The sequence below is a fragment of the Furipterus horrens genome, unplaced genomic scaffold, assembly GCF_987537825.1.
Source record: "Furipterus horrens unplaced genomic scaffold, mFurHor1.1.pri manual_scaffold_7, whole genome shotgun sequence".
Lineage (NCBI taxonomy): Eukaryota > Metazoa > Chordata > Mammalia > Chiroptera > Furipteridae > Furipterus > Furipterus horrens.
The window spans coordinates 120,877,793-120,894,738 of NW_028327177.1; the positions used below are offsets into that span (position 1 = coordinate 120,877,793).

At 39.1% G+C, this 16,946-nt stretch overlaps 1 protein-coding gene across 1 annotated transcript in view; it reads left to right on the forward strand.

The window, feature by feature from the left end:
• KAT2B (lysine acetyltransferase 2B) overlaps nucleotides 1-16,165 on the forward strand; it is a 97,944-nt gene extending 81,779 nt beyond the window's left edge. The window contains exons 13-18 of the mRNA XM_090284386.1: nucleotides 336-479; nucleotides 4,780-4,894; nucleotides 6,672-6,708; nucleotides 6,952-7,015; nucleotides 7,119-7,203; nucleotides 14,098-16,165. Of these exons, the coding sequence (XP_090140512.1) occupies nucleotides 336-479; nucleotides 4,780-4,894; nucleotides 6,672-6,708; nucleotides 6,952-7,015; nucleotides 7,119-7,203; nucleotides 14,098-14,291 (639 nt within the window). The 3' untranslated portion in view covers nucleotides 14,292-16,165. The remainder of the gene's footprint in view (nucleotides 1-335; nucleotides 480-4,779; nucleotides 4,895-6,671; nucleotides 6,709-6,951; nucleotides 7,016-7,118; nucleotides 7,204-14,097) is intronic.
• The last annotated feature ends 781 nt before the right edge of the window (nucleotides 16,166-16,946 follow it).

Genomic DNA, 16,946 nt, shown 5'->3' on the forward strand with positions numbered 1-16,946 from the left:
TTTAATAGCTGTACTTTTTGACAAGCTTTTCTTTTAGACTTTAGGTCAATGTCAGTTATTGATTTGTTGAGAATCCTAGGGGCCCTCTTTTCCACTTTGGGAGACTTTGTGCTGTTTTTGCTTTAAAAAAAAACAAAACAGTTTTTAATAATATCATTGTGTTTTACTATGATTATTTTTATGTTGTCTTGCTTCCTGTTTGCACATTTGATTGTTGTTGTTTTTGAACTTCATGAAGTATATCTTGGTACCTAGCACTGTACCTAGCACATAGTTAGCACTCACTAGATATTTGATATGCAGTGCCCATATAAATGAATTTATTTGCTTTGCAGGGTTTCTCCAAAGAAATTAAAATACCTAAAACCAAATATGTTGGCTACATCAAGGATTATGAAGGAGCCACTTTAATGGGATGTGAGCTAAACCCACAGATCCCATATACAGAATTTTCTGTCATCATTAAAAAGCAGAAGGAGGTAAGTCTGTGACTGACTCATGTTCCTGTATATAGGCCAGCCTTAGCTCTGTGTGTATAGGTTTACTGAGTACTATAATCTCAGTCTGCTATGGTTTGTCTAGATTTCTTCTTTGAAGCTATTCTTGATCTGTCTCCTTTCTAGGTCATCATCCCTGAGAGCATCAACACTTGTTAAATTAGTATAAAAACACAAACTTGTAAACTATGATGAATCAACTCCACCTTCAAGGTCTTTCACATTCTGGTCTCAAGCATCTTTCCCAAACTTATCTCTTTAGTTTCTTCTCTACACTGTTCTCCAAAGGCTATTACTGATGCTTTAACCCTCTTGCTTGGCGTCTTCATGCCTTGCCCACCTCTCTCTCCTAACACACGCATCAGCCTGTGTTCCATTTCCTCCTTTGAACTTCTGCAGTGCTAGTTTGAGTCACCCATTGGAACTGCAATTATTCGTCATTTTACACAGACATTTAAGTTAGCATGTATTAATCTCTCCTACATTGCAAGTTCTGAAGGCTACACTTCTAGGTATTAAGAGATTTGTTATCTAATATTGGGGTGAAGTCTTTTATACGTATGAACTGAAAGAGAAGCATAAAGGGAAAGCTTGATAGATTTGAGTACATAGCAATTTCACATTTACTAAGAAAACAAAAAGTGCATAATTTGGGGGCATGCAGAGGCCATTTAATAAATAAATGAACTTGGCGTGTTAAGCCCAGGATCACCTCCTTGCTCCTCTAGTTCATCAGGGTTCAAAAACTTGGAGTTTGCAACTGTGTCATCTTACACAATTCTACTTCATCCTTCTGTTATTCATTCTGGTGCACTTTTCTCCAGACCTAACTTACACAAGTTCTTCTGTCTTAAATCTTTTTTCCCTCATTTTCACTCATGTTCCTTAATCTCAGTTCTTAGTTATTTGTCAGATATCACCAATATAACAGACATAACTTCCACAGTGTCTGGTGCATAGTAGCTGCTCAATAACTATTTCCCTTTTATTTAAAGTGGCTCAGGTTGGTTTTTATGCTTCTTAGGGTGGTGAGCAAAAGTGGTTTTTTTTGTTTTTCTTTTTTTAAGTTAGAAAATAAAAACAACCTTGTTGTTGTTTGGTCAAAATGCTAGCCCCAGAGAGAATTCCAAAGACGGTACTCAGAGAGTTAATAAAAGCACAGCAGGCTCCTGTCTCTGTCTCTCCCTGAAGATCTAGTTTTCTTCATTGTTGTCTTGGGGCTTCATGAGCAGGTCTGAATTCAACAGCTCATTGTTCAGCATTAGAGGTCGCTGGCCAGCTAAAGCCATCAGGGCCCTGTCAGCTACTCATTCCTCACTCCTCCTCCCAGCAGTAGAAGCAGGATTCCCCTGGCAGGGGCTGCAGGTCCCATAGTCCAGATCTGTCGGCTCTTCTTCCGCGGAGGGGAAAGCCATAAGCACAGAAGCAGTCAGCAAAGCAGTCACTGTTTGGGAAGACAAAGCTCCTCCCGCTTCTTCTTTTTCCTCTCTTGGACCCTTTTTCCCATCTCTACTCGCCTTCCTCCTTTCCCGGCAGCCTTCTCTAACATTCACCATTGAATGACTAATACAGGTGTGGAGCGGTTAACTTCATTCTTTTTTGTTTTATTTTATTTTTATTTTTTATTTTTTTCATTGGAGGAAGAGGGGAAGGGGAAGGGGGCATGGAGACTCCTGGTCACCCATGCAGGCCCTTAGGAATCGCCTCTATTTTTTTTTTAACAGATTACAATTTTTTTTTTAAGATTTTATTTATTTGTTTTTGGAGAGAGGGGGAAGGAGAAAGAGAGGGAGAGAAACATCACTGTGTGGTTGCCTCTCATGCGCTCCCAACTGGGGACCTGGCGTGCAACCCAGGCATGTGCCCTGACTGGGAATCGAACCAGTGACACGGTTTGCAGGCCAGCGCTCAATCCACTGAGCCACACTAGCCAGGACTCGTTCTTTTACTAGAGATTTGAAGTCACCAAAATAAAATATTTGGATTCACATAGTGCCTTTTTCTACTGAATTCAAATGATTTTTACAAGTATCTTTTATTTCAACTTTGAAATCTCCCCTGAGGAAGATAGGGACTAATGGTGGTAGCAAAGAAACTGTGAATCTATGGAGGACTTTCCCAGCCCCTGAAATCGTAAAGGGTACATTGTAGTTATGATTAGTGGAGACGGAGATAGAAACCTAGTGCGGGTGGACAGGTGATGCAGAGTGGAGTGCTGAGTACTCCAAGGGAATGGTGGGATCCACAGGGGCCTAGTGTCACATGAGATGGCTTTGTGGGAGATAGTGTTTTAGACTTGGCAGCCTGGTAGGGGAGTCAGCATGAGCAAAGACTCAGAGTCCAGGTAGGTTCATGGGCACGGGAATGACTAGGGCCATAGACGGGTGGGTGGGTAATGAAAGCCGCTATTTGAGAACGTGTGACTAGGCTACGAACAGGCACAGTTGGCTGTGCATGTGCGTGCGCGTGTGTGTGCGTGAGCAGGCTGGGAGGAAGGGATACTTCTTCAGTCTTAATCTACGTGTGAGACTACAAGGGATTGGGTTTGGAGGAGCCAAAGTCAGGGCAAGGCAAAGGAATGAGATTTTTTTGTAAGAAGACATGTTAAGACTTGGTGACATATTAAAGAGGGGGTGTCTCCCTCAACTTTCTGTTTGGGAAGACAAGCGGACATCAGAGAACTGAGAGATGGATTTGAGGAGAGACAGATGATGACATGGTGGAAGGTGAAGACGTCCTTTAGGGAGGGGAAGAGGCTTGAACAGAAGTAAAATGTCTCCTTTCTCTGATGTGATCCTTGGAGGCACAGCGAGACGAGGAAGCCTCCCCTCCCATTACCAGTCACTCTCCGGGAGCCCATCACCTTCAAGGTGCTGCATGAAGGGTTGTAGGTCATCACGATGGAGAGTCCCTTGGTAAAGAGAAAATGCATTTCAGTTATATTTGAAATTACATTCTCTGAATGCACTCATTTAAGAGATTGTCATTGGGAGTCCTTTTCAAACAGATTTTTACTTACAATGAAGTGAAGGGAGAGCATCCATCCAGACCTGCGCTGTCCAAGCGGCAGCCCCTGGCCACACGTGGCTCCTGCGTACTTGATACGGGCTGGTCCAAATTGAGATGTGCTGTGTCAGCCCACTCTGGTTTTGAAGACCTAGCATGAATAAAAGAATGCAAACCATTGTAATTTTCTTCTATTGATTATATGCTGCAATGATAATATTTTGGATATATTGGATTACTGTAAATAAAAATATATTGTTAAAGCCAATTTCACCTATTTTTAGTTCTTTTAAAAAAAATGTGGCTACAAACATTTTAAAATTACATGAGTGGTTTTCATTATATCTCTGTTGGACAGCATTGAACCAGAAGAACAGGAATGTACTTTTGCTAGTCCCATTATTTTATGAAGTTCTTTGTTTAATGGTTAGGCCGATGGATTCAGGGTGCAGCATTTACCAGTGATAAGTTTGAAATCAAGCAGTCAGGAAATAGACTTTTTATTTTCTCTCGTGAATTCAGTTAATGACTGCAACTGTTTTGTTTTTTTCTTTTCCAAAATTCATTTATGATAAGGTTAATGTCAGGATGGCGATATTTTGGTGTCCCCCCCCCCTTTTTTCTTTTGTAATTATATTGGAAATAATTAGCTCAGTACATTAGGAATTATTTTATAAAACAAATATCTCTCAAAATCATTACATCATGGCTGTGACGCCTTAACAGACAACACTTTGGAGCTGCTATTTTCATGCAAACAGCACAGGGTGCCACTCAGGCCTTGAAAAATTTGAATAGTCCTCCCAGGCTTTGGGGCCTTTCTGAGGCCGATTCTTCTGCCCCTCCAGTCCACAGGGAACAGTTCCTTGTCATGGGATGTGAAGAGGTTCCGACACTGGCCTGTGTGACAGATCTCTGCTGCTTTACTGTAACTCTGACGGAGGCTCCTGGGACAAGGACAAAATAATTGGCTCTTATGCTAAAGAGGGCAGTGGGACTTGGGGTAGAGTGTTCTCTTAATACTGACATTTCTGCTGTCAGGGGACAACTACTCAAAGATGGTTGTGTGAATGACACTAAATGAGCATGGTGTAATAGAATGTAATAGAATGTAATGGAATGTTTTCCTGCCTTACCTGTTAAGTCAAATTCACCCCTTTCTCCCTTTTTGTTTCCTAAAGGGTTTATTTTGTTAGGGGAACAGCTCCTTAGGTTGGCTGACCTAAGCTGTAGCTGCAGACTTCCGTCACTGAACACATCTTCCTGTGCTTTGCAGATAATTAAAAAGCTGATAGAAAGAAAACAAGCCCAGATTCGAAAAGTCTACCCCGGACTTTCATGTTTTAAAGATGGAGTTCGACAGATTCCGATAGAGAGCATTCCTGGAATTAGTATGTATATAGATCTTCTTTTAAAAGCCAAATCTTTTGGTAATGCCATCAGATGTATTTGAAACTGTTACCAGAGTGCAGTACTTTAAAATGCTTTTTCCCTGCCCTTCTCCATATGTGTTATTTCGAGTCTTAAGAAGCCAGCAGAAATGGTGCAGGAATTAAGAAGCATAGTAGACAAGGGGAAGTTAAGAATAATATAGGAAAGGGTGAAGCCAAAGAACTTACATGCACAACCCATGGACATGAACTAAGTGGGGGGACTGCTGGAGGGGAGGGGGCTACTGGGCGGAGGGGAGCACAGGGAAAAGAAATTGGGACAACTGAAACAGCATAATCAATAAAACATACAAAAGAGAAAAAAAAGAAGCCAGCAAATGCTTTCCTTTGATATCTTTTTTCTATTTCTCATTGCAAACAAACCAAAAAGAGCTGAGCTGACCCCTTGTTGTAGCTATTAATATCCATCATTATTGAGAGCCTGCTATTTGTAGCACAGGGCTAGGCATTACCCATATGTGTCCTTGAAAGTAGGGGAACTCTGCTTTTACAAGTGGGGAGATTCAGTCTCAGAATGGTTAAGTTCTTTAACTTTACATGGCACGTGGCCAGTAACTGTCAGAACGAGAAGCAGCCCATTTCTTGCTCCTCCAACCATCTTGCTGTTCTCACTGTGTCTCAATGCCATCCTGGTTACAGTCTGCACAGATCTGTGCTTGGGTAAATTAGTTTTCCAAAGTCCTAGGAAGGATGATTGCTAATCACATAATTTGTTTCCAGTTTCCTATTTTACAAGTTTCCCAAGGGTTCTTATCTGCGAAGTATGTTAGCTGGGAGTTGTATTGAATTAAAACATATGCAGTAGCTCTTTTGGTAGATCAAAAGCTATCAAATATCAGCACTTTCATTTGGTTCCAGTCCAGGATCTTCTGGTATAGTGAAGATTTATAAAGCAAAACAAATTAAAGTTCTCCAGAATAAAACAAGACATTGTTTGTTTTTTCATGATATGTTTCGTATATGCTTCTTCTTTACAGAATCTACTCTATAGAACATCTTGCTTTCACTGCCAGACCCAGAAATTTTACTTCCCCATATTATCCCAATTAGGGGCATAATAGCTATCATATCACTGAATGCCAGTTTGTGCGAGCCATTCTTCTATGGGATAACATCACCTGGTTTTTAGAGTTCTATTTCATAGATTGACAAACTGTGAGCCAAAAGGTTAAATAACTTATAATGGGGTAAGTTAGCTTTTAAGGAGAAAGCAAGAAATCAAATCCAGTCTGCTGGGCTCCAGAGTATGTTTTCTTTCTGCTACACTAGACCATCTTACATTATAAGCAGGGTCTTAGCCAAATAAAACAGAGACTAAGACAGAGTTTGTCTTAACCTAAAATAGCAGCTTAACTCTTTCACATGGTGATTGGCAAAAAAAATAAAATAAAAAATAAAAAAATAAAAAAAGTGACTGTTGAATTTTAAAAAATACATGTGCCTACAGTACTGGGCATTTTTATTTTTTATGCTTTTCTTTGAAATGTTGGAGTTCCTTCTTTAAAAAACGTTAGTATATAGGGAAGTGTTGTCAGTCTTGGAAATGTTTTATACTGTTAGCTGTATAAGAAGGTAACTGCAGTTAATTTCAGTATCTTTTCAGGAATAGACTTATTGAGGCATGGCTGTAATTTATTGCATTTTTTGATAAGTGTTAACTGTTATTCTCTTGACCAAAAACAATTCTCACTCAGTCTTTCATTTTGTTGACATATAGGAGAGACAGGCTGGAAACAGAGTGGAAAAGAGAAAAGGTAAATGTGATGGGTGAGAGGTTATTAATGGAAGTGATTTTTTCCCCTTCCAGCAACTTAGAGAAAAATGGGCAAACCGATTACAAGTACCAATACAATATTTATTGGGTTTCAGTTTTCATAAAAAAATTCAGGAATGTATTCAGTTTTAGGATTTTGCAAAAATGAGCTGAATAGGAATCAACCGACAAGAGGGTAAAAATCTAATCTTTGCTCTGTGCTGTTCACTCTTTTCCTTTCAAGCAAAGAGCCCAAAGACTCTGACCAGCTCTACAGCACGCTCAAGAGCATTCTCCAGCAGGTGAAGGTAGGTGTTTTCTTTTCATTCAGCTCACGCCAATTTTTTGAAATGATTTCCCACATAGAATTTCCATATTAGATACCTTGCTTTTTTTTTTTCTTTACCCAAGAGCCATCAAAGCGCTTGGCCCTTCATGGAACCTGTGAAGAGAACAGAAGCTCCGGGATATTATGAAGTTATAAGGTTCCCCATGGGTAATGCCATTAACATTTTCTAAGTATAGATTTAAAACTCTCTGGACGGTTGTGGGGGGGACAGAAGGTTACTGAGGTTGATTTGTACTCTTCTGTGGTAGGGTGGGGTGTGTGTGATGGGTGATGGGATTCCGTGTACCTGGGCAGGGGGCTGATGTCAGAGCAGAATGACACAGGAGAGCCGTTCTGCCGCTGTCTGGGGCTCACACACTGACAACACTAGGTGCAGAAAGCCCAGGGTGGGACTGCAGGCAGCACTAGATATGAAAAGCTGGCTGTTTGGACGTAACCTTGCTCATATTCTGCCTTTTGGGTTGCAAATGGATAAGCATTGGGTTGTGCTTGTGATATATTATGAGTCTGTTTGAGAATTCTTGAAGACAGTGTAAAAGACGTTAGATGAGGCTGCTTGACTGCTCTACTTCCAGAGGGAGAAATCCTATTTAACTCAGTCCTTAATTTTTTCATGCTCTTGATGGATACTATTAATGTCACTCCTTATTCTCCTATCTTAAGCTTTGTTCCACATCCAAACCAACCAACCAAACAAAAAATGCCATTTGAAGTGTACTTGTAGAATTTGCCACTGCCTGCTCCATGATAAAATGAATGAACTGAATGAATTAAGAATCCCTGAATTAAACCAATTTGGCATAGTGCAGAGGACAGACAACTAGCTGAAATGTTTGTTTTTTTCCTTCAATCAGTTGTGTGGCCATTCTGGGGGGAGACCTTCTATCTTCTGTCCCTTTTCTACCTGTCCTCTATTTCTGGTGCTAAGAAAGGATTAAAATGTGAAAGGAAGAATTAGAGGGATTTATTAGCTCCCTGATAACAAAGTTACTTGTGGATGTTTTTTATGGCATTCATTTTTGCATGAACATTTTATATAGTTGTGGCAATGCTTTCAGTAGTCTATGCTCCTTAAAGTGGACATACAGCCATATGCTTTTTTCCCCTTTAGCTCTCTCTGCCTTGCTTCTGTGTATTTCGGTACATGAAAACCAACGTGAGAGTTGACTGAGTCTAGAGGTTCTGAATGGAAGGGTCATTTGGGAATTAATATTTTCCATGATGTAAAAAATATGTTAAAACCCTTTATGTACATTTTAAAACTTAACTGATCCTTGCATCCTCATTCCCTAGACCATCTCAACTTCTTTTGTGAAACCCTCATGGGAGGTTGTATGCCTTTGGAGAGAATAATTTTCTTTCAGCCTGTGCACTCTGAAGACCCGCAGTGCTATGTCTAGCAGGCTTGTCTGTTAAAGCCGGTTCACAGCCTGCTTTCTGCAAGGTTTTTGCTTGGTCCAGTCTGAGAAGGCTGTGAGCCTCTCCAGGTGGTTACCACTTGTGTGTTTAGCTGAATGCTCGGCAGGGGAAAACTGACCACTTTGAGTAAGACCAATGGCGGGCTGAGGTGCGTGCTGGACAAAGTCAAGGAACCCAGTAAATGGTGGTCCTTACTGGAGCTCTGATAATTTTGTTGGGGAGCCTTGAGGTGCTGGGCAAAATATGTAGTTTTGTTCCCTAAGATGGCCATGTTTTTAAGGACAAGACTGACAAGTCAGTAATTTTACTCTTCCTCATTACCTTCTTGGCTCTTTACAAACACATTTCTTCTCTTTTCCCAGTGCCTTAAAATACTTTTTTTTTTTCCCCCCCATATGAATGAGATTTAACCTGTTTTCTTTAGGGAACATTGTCAGAATAGTCTAGCTCAAGCATGTCTTCTTAACCACTCCTGGATTGCTAGGCAGGATTTCCGATTTATCCAGAATTCCCAAGTTGGTGGTGGGGAGAGGAGTGAAAATAGAATAATTTAAAGGTGTCTCCATATTTGGTATTACTGATGTTTAATCCTCTCCTTCTTAAACTTACGCTATTTGGTCAACTGAAAGAATCTAAAAGGGCTAGAGGAAGAAAGATGCTATCTATCACTGTAGAAAGGAAATATGTAGAATTGGTTTTAATTCTTTGGAAAGGCCCAAACAGTTCTATGAGGCTTGTTTTGTTTCTGTCCTATTTTAGGTTCTCTCCATCTCTTCTTACCCTCTCTCTTCCAAAAAATATCTTTGAAAGCTTTTAAATAAACTTTTCTTGTTAAGTTTCATTGTCTTCTTCCCCTTTTAGTTTTTGCATTAAACCTCTCTTCTAAAACATTATATTTGGCAGCATATATTAAGTGGTAGGTATTTAGGAGGAAGAAAGATAAACATCTAATTTTACCTAGAGAGACACAATTTACTTGCTCCTTCTTTGTTAAATAAGGACACCTTCATCTGTTTAGCCGCACTTGGGTAAGACATTTAGTGGGATATTTGCTGAGCCTTTGTGTGCCTTAACACATTTTAATTTTCTCTCTTTCCAAACTACTTTAGAGAAGAAAGAAAACTGAAAGCTCAACTCAGGATTGTGATGACATAACTCTGAGACAGGCTTTTGTCAAAGGAAATAAGAAAAAGCAGATATTTTTAATTTTTCTTTGTGTTAGATTTAGGATTTTGATGCAAATTAATTTCTTCCAGTTTGGGGATGTTGCACATAAATTTATTTATCTTATTAAATGATTATCCCAATGTATTTGGTTTTAGGTTTCTTTCCCTTTGGAAAATCTGATAATATAGTGGGGATTTAGGTTATTGATATTCAGGAGACTTTCTTTTTTTTTTTTTTTTTTTTTTTTTTTTTTAAAGTATATTTTATTGATTATGTTGTTACAGTAGTTCCAATTTTTTCCCCTTTACTCCCCTCCACCCAGTATCTCCCTCCCCCAGCATCCCCCCCCAAGTCCATACCCATGGTTCGTAAAAAATAACTATCCCTCCCTCTCAGATATTAAGACCCTTTGTAATCTTGTAAAGGACAATGGGCGAAGGTCTCAAGCTCCTCTAGCTGCTTCAAGCTGGACATGGTCGTCGTCCTACCTACCCTTGGGTCCAGAAATCCCTAATAACAGTGGGGGTGTGGAGGGGAGGGTGGCCTTCCCACATGGGGAAGGATTGTGCAGACTCCAGGTCAGTTGGCTGTCTCCGGACAACGGCGTGCTTGGTTTAGCAGGCTGGCATCCTTGTTGTGTTCTGGGGGCAACAGATTTGGCAAAAAGGGTTAAAAAGCATATTCAATCCATAACTACTAGGTGGCAAAAGGCAGGGATTAATTTTTCAATGTTCCACATTAGGAGGAAAAAAAAAAAAAAAAAAAAAAAAAAGGGCTTCTTTGGAGGAAGGTGTGCTAGGCACATCTCTCCTGTCCAAAACCCTTTTGCCCATTTTATTTAGTTTGGGCTGAGGGAAATAGTTTATGTTTCCCCCCTCTCAGACCTCTGGGCCCTTTCTGTCCAAGCCATTAGGATAGAAAAGAGAATTCAGTTTTAAAGTGAAGCCCACAGACCACCCCATTCTTCACCAACTCAGCCATTTAGTTCAGCCAAAATGTTGAGTCTCCGGAGGCAGCGCTGCAGAGAGGATTAAGTGAGGCTTATGCGTACAGACAATCACTCAGGTAATGCGGTCATAGGCTTATGCCCTCTGGTTCAATTTTGCTCATTTGTTTTTGAAAATGTTCCATGTGCACTTGAGAAGTATGTATATTTTGCTTCTTTGGGGTGAAAACTTCTATATATATCGACTAAGTCCATTTGATCTAGAGTGTTGTTCAGTGCCTCCATATCTTTGGTGTTTCTTTGCTTCGAAGATCTGTCCATTGTTGACAATGGGGTGTTAAAGTCCCCTACTATGAGTGTGTTGTTGTCTATATCTTTCTTGGAGTCTTTCAAAAGTTTCCTTACATATTTGGGTGCTCCTAAGTTTGGTGCATATATATTTATAAGGGTTATATCTTCTTGATGGATTTTTCCCTTAAGTATTATGAAATGCCCTTCTTTGTCTCTTTTTATGGACTTTGCTGTGAAATCTGTTTTGTCTGATATAAGTATTGCTACCCCGGCTTTTTTTTCATGTCCATTTGCTTGGAATATATTTTTCCATCCCTTTACTTTCAGTCTGTGTAGATCTTTTGTTCTAAGGTGGGTCTCTTGTAGACAGCATATATGTGGGTCATTCTTTCTAATCCATTCAGCTACCCTATGTCTTTTAATTGGAGCGTTTAATCCATTTACATTTAAGGTTATTACCGATAAGTACTTATTCATTGTCATTTTTCCCCTTTGTACTCGTGTTCTTCTCTGTCTCTCTCTGTTTCTTTATCTTCTTAGAGCAGACCTTTTAGCATCTCTTGCATTGCTGGTTTGGTGGAGATGTATTCTTTTAGCCTTCTTTTGTCTTGGAAGCTCCTTATTTCACCCTCCATTTTGAATGAGAGCTTTGCTGGGTATAGTATTCTAGGTTGTAGGCCTTTGTTTTTCATTGCTTGGAATACTTTTTGCCATTCCCTTCTGGCTTGTAGTGTTTCTGCTGAGAAATCTGATGATAGCCTTATTGGAGTACCCTTGTATGTTATTAGTTGTTTTTCTCTTGCTGCTTTTAGGATCCTCTCTTTGTCTTTGAATGTTGCCATTTTAATTATGATGTGTCTTGAGGTGGGCCTGTTGGGGTTCATCTTCATTGGGACCCTCTGTGCTTCCTGGACTTGCGTGACTCTTTCTCTCGTCATGTTAGGAAAGTTTTCTGTCATTAGTTTTTCAAAGAGGTTTTCTATCCCTTGCTCTTCTTCTTCTCCTTCTGGAATTCCTATGATACGGATATTATTACGTTTCATGTTGTCCTGCAGCTGTCTTAGAACCTCTTCAGTCTTGTTCAGTCTTTTTTCATTTTGTTGCATTGTCTGGGAGTTTTTGTGTAGGTTGTCCTCCAGCTCGCTGATCCGATCTTCTGCTTCCTCTAGCCTGCTTTTAATTCCTTCTACTGTGTTCTTCAATTCAGAGATCGTATTCTTCATTTCCTCCTGGCTCTTATTGATAGCTTCTATGTCCTTTTTCATGCTCACGTAATTTTCTGTGAGTTCCTTGTAGTTTTTCTGGAGTTCTTTGAAGTTTCCGCTGAGCTCATTCAGCTTCTCCATAATCCATGTTTTGAATTCCATATCTGATAGTTCGCTCCCCTCTATTTCATTTAGCACTCTTTCTGGGGATTCTACCTTTCCTTTTGATGGGAGGTTGTTTCTCTGTCTCCCCATTTTTTTGACTCCTATTGTTTGTTGGTGCTTCTTGGAATGATCTGCACTTCCTGGATCTGCCTCTGGTGGCGTCAGATCATGTACCAGTCTGGCCCTAGGCAGCCTGTTGGAGACTTCCAGGGATCTACTGCTGTTGTCTGTCTTCTTTGATTGTTAATCTATTCAATCTGTGATTAGCTGTCAGGCTTAAGGACTGTGGGTGTGGCAGCTTAATTCCTGTAGGCAGGGCTTTTGCTTCCCCTCAGGCTGACGCCACTTGGAGGGGAATGGTCTACCCGCAGTACTGGGGATGAGTCAGCACTGGGACCCAGTCAGCTGCTCCTCCAGTTCTCCCCTCAAAGCCACCGTGCCAAATTCTCCCCAAGTGTCTCCAGTCCTCTCTGCCTTCCCTCTGCTTGAGCCCAGGGTAAGTGGTGGCCAAAATATTTTCGTATGTGATCCACTTAAGAGCTCTTTTTCTCCTGCTGTTTCTCTCCGGCTAGCAAGAAAGCCTGTGGCTTTTCGCTTTTCACAGCTGATACTATTTTACTTTCCACTCTGTCGCTGTAGGCTGGGAAGCCCAGCTGGGGGTTTAGACCCTGCCCTTCTCAGGGGGAATCCCCGGCTGCTGAGCTGTTTCTCAGTCCCTTCAGCAGCCACCCGTGTGAGCCCAGCCGGCCCTTCCGCGTCTCCGCACTCCCTACCGGTCACGTTGTGATGTAGCGGCCTTTTCTGTCTCTCCGTGGTTATAAGACTTCTTTCCAGCTAGTGTTCCGTTGGTTATTCCAGATGATTTCTCCAAAATTAAGTTGTAAATCCAGACTGGTCCTGGGAGGAGGTTAGTGTAGCTTCCACTTACTCCTCCGCCATCTTGGATCCTCTAGGAGACTTTCTTTAGTGATTTTGACTTATCTTTCCATCCACGGTTAATGTAATTTTTAATAATGGAACCAGATTTAGAGACAACTAGGGACCTATAACTAGACAAATGTTAATAAGTAGAAAATGTTAGCATCTTCTAATCAGCAGGGAATTCTTTAACTCTGTCCTGAAACTGAGGTTTAAAGAAGCCCCATTATATTCTTTAGATGAAACACTGTGTTCATTTGTAAAAATAATACAATTTAAAGCAAGTAGATGTATTGGGATTTTTTTTTTTTTTTTTTTTTACAATACTTTCGCAACGCTTACTTGCTTTAGAAAATAGATTTTTAAGTAAAGTTTGTCATTCTTGTCATTGATTGAACGTGAAAGTACATTCATTTGAACCATTTGACCTGCAAGGTCACTGGTGTACTTGCAGATATATTTATGATCAATTTCTCTACTTTCGTTCTGTCTCTACAACAAATGTGACTTTAGTGAAACAAGCTCAGTCTGATTGTTTTAAGTAATGAAATGATTCAGTGCAAATGTCCCACCTGATTTACTCCATGTAGATAAAGCCTCTTCTGTATAAATCTGAATGAATAACTAACAGTACTTAGTTCATCATATTTATCACTGCTAATCTACTTAGCTTCCTGTGCTGAGTAAGGGATTGGACCGGCTGTCTAATAATGGTCCCTTTTATGTTAAAATGCTGTGATTTTATACAAGAAAAGAAAGAACATAAGATTTAAGAACTGTTTTCCCTGATCATATGTATTTCTCTTAAACAAAGGCATTGGCATGGTAAAAATGTAATCAAACTGATGACATAGATTTTTCAATCTGACTTTTGTCAACTGGTGTTCAAAAGGAGTCACAGCTGCTAATACTTTTTTTTTTCCTGTGCAGATCTGAAAACCATGAGTGAACGCCTCAAGAATAGGTACTACGTGTCTAAGAAATTATTCATGGCAGACTTACAGCGAGTCTTTACCAACTGCAAAGAGTACAACCCCCCTGAGAGTGAATACTACAAATGTGCCAATATCTTGGAGAAATTCTTCTTCAGTAAAATCAAGGAAGCTGGATTAATCGACAAGTGATTTTCCCCCCTCTGCTTCTTAGAAACTCAAAGGTGTGCCTAAAGCAAGATGGTTTAGTTTTACAAAAAATTGGACATGTGTTGAAGATACTTGTAAAATGTAATAATTAGCACTTTTGAAAAACAAACAAAAACCTCCTCTTAGCTTTTCAGATATGTATTTAAATTTAAGGCATAGAACATTTTTATTTTATGATCTAGATTTTAATCTATTTACTACTATTAATGTAAATTTCCCATGGCATGCCCATTAGCTGGATATTCAATAATAGATGATCAGGGGTTTTCTCAAAACCTGTATATAAGGAAATTGCACATAGTACCAAGATTTGGGGGAATCCAGAAAATTTCAGACCATGAATGTTTCCATTTTTTCTAATGGAATGTGAGAATTTATTTTTATTTTTTTTTCTGAAGGATTTTAAGGAAGGAATACATGATAAAAAGCCCGTAAAAGGTGAAATATGTGATGTTTGAAGTCTCAGTGTAGACTTTATATATATATATTTTAAAAACACTCATCTAGATATGAGGTGCTTTGAGCAGTTCTGAAAAATGCAGTTCCAGAAAAGCAACTGCTTCGATTCCTAAGGAAGAAATTCTAAATAATGCAAACTTTTTTTATAAGCATCGGGTTTTTGATAATTCTATCTACCTACAAAAAAATCTTGTGAGTGCATAACCACTATTTTAATAATTATTTTCTCTACACAAATGTGTACTATTATATTTGACTTTGCTTATGCAGGCCATAAGTTCCAAAAGGCAATTTCCTGGGCCACAAAGGCATACATTTGAATACACTTGAAATTCAATCAATGTGCTTTAATAGGAAAAGACGTAGACTCTCTATATGTATCAAATATGGGGAATAATTCTTCCAATAAGAATTTTTTCCTTTTCTATGATACACAACAATCCACTGATGATGTACATGTGGATACTTTTCCTTTTTCATCTTCAGATTATGTATGTTCATTGTCTAAGTTAAATTAAATTGCCACCAGGATTTGCTGGCTGTCAGTATTTCAACATCTACATTCGTTTGTAGACCCAGGGTAATATCTCACTGAAATCCATCATACAACCTGATTAACCTGTCTTGGGATTCCAGTTTAGAGCTTGGATTTAGTTCCTGATTAACACTACATAGATAAGTGGAACATCTGCCATCCCAGCTCTGGGAGAACCAACTAACGTAAAACAATTGAAGGCCATCTTGATGGTCTTGACACTAATTTTTGTGACACAAATTTATAAACTGATTTTTGTAAAGAACTAGGTTTTAAAAGTGTATTTAACATGATGTTTTCTATCAGCATAAATGAATTATGACGATCATTTAGTCATTAAAAAAGAATCGCCAGAGATAATCTGCATGAAGGAAAAAACTGCAAATGGCTATTAAGTTGGAAGTATTGTTTTTAATATGTAAGAGATATTCAGAACGCTCACAATGAAAAATGCCTCAACTTTTTTAAGTATAAGAAACCACCTTGAGTGGCATCTAGATTTCTAATGAAGAAAGATGATAGTTTGGATTAAGTATTTTGGACTGGTTTTAAACAGTGCTTTGTACTGGATCTGCCGAAGCATCTGTCCAGCTTGGTATCCTGTGAAAGTTTGTTATTTTCTGGGTAGACATTCTTATAGAGTATTGTCTTTAAAATCAGATTGTCTCTTCTATATTGAAAGCATTTTTATGTTTTCTAATTTAAAAATTAATATTTTCTTATAGATATTGTGCAATAAAGCTGAAGTAGGATGTGTGGTTTTTGCAAATGCTTTAACAGCTGATGAAATTTTACATTTGTAAAATTAATATATTGTACTGGTACAAAATAGTTTTAAATTATATTTTAAAAAGCTCTCAAATCTGATGGTGTGTTTTCTTCTTGCAGATTGAATTTTAACAGGGAACATGCACGATCGATTGATGACCATTAATTGTATCCATAATTCTTATTCTTAAGCATTTTGTCAGCCATATTTAGAATTGTTGCATTTGTGGGAAGTTTCATAAAAACCTATAACACATCAGTGAGAGATTTCCAAGAGGAGAGACACTTAACTGTATCTGAGTCCCTTGAGTTGTCCACTGCATTGTGCCCACTGCCACTCATTAAACAGGGGAAAAATCCAGCTAAAATAGTGCTGTTGGTTTAGAAATTAAAATTGTTCCCAGTTTTTCTACTTTGCACCCGTGAAATAGATGAGTGAGCAGAGATTAAAATACAGCTGATTTTTAGGCAGCTCCCATAGGAGCTTCTAATGTTACTCAAAAATCTGATTGTAGGAAGTAATACTATAATATCCTGTGGGGGTATGAGAGGACCCACCAAAGAGCACCTCTCTTCCCTTCTGAATTCTGGACTGAGAAGTCAAGAGCGTAAGACATATATGATTGCCAAAATGGCTGTATTAGAAACAAAACGGATATTGGAGAACATGGCTTATATATCTGTGGAAAATGGGCCAATAGTGAACCCTAGATTGTAAGAGAGATTCTGAATGCTCACAGCGAAAAATGGCTAAACTTTTTTAAGTATAAGAATCCACCTTGAGTGGCATCCAGATTTCTAATGAAGAAAGATGATAAGAGCTTGGATTAAGTATCTCGGACTGGTTTTAAAATGTGCTCTGTACTGGATCTGCT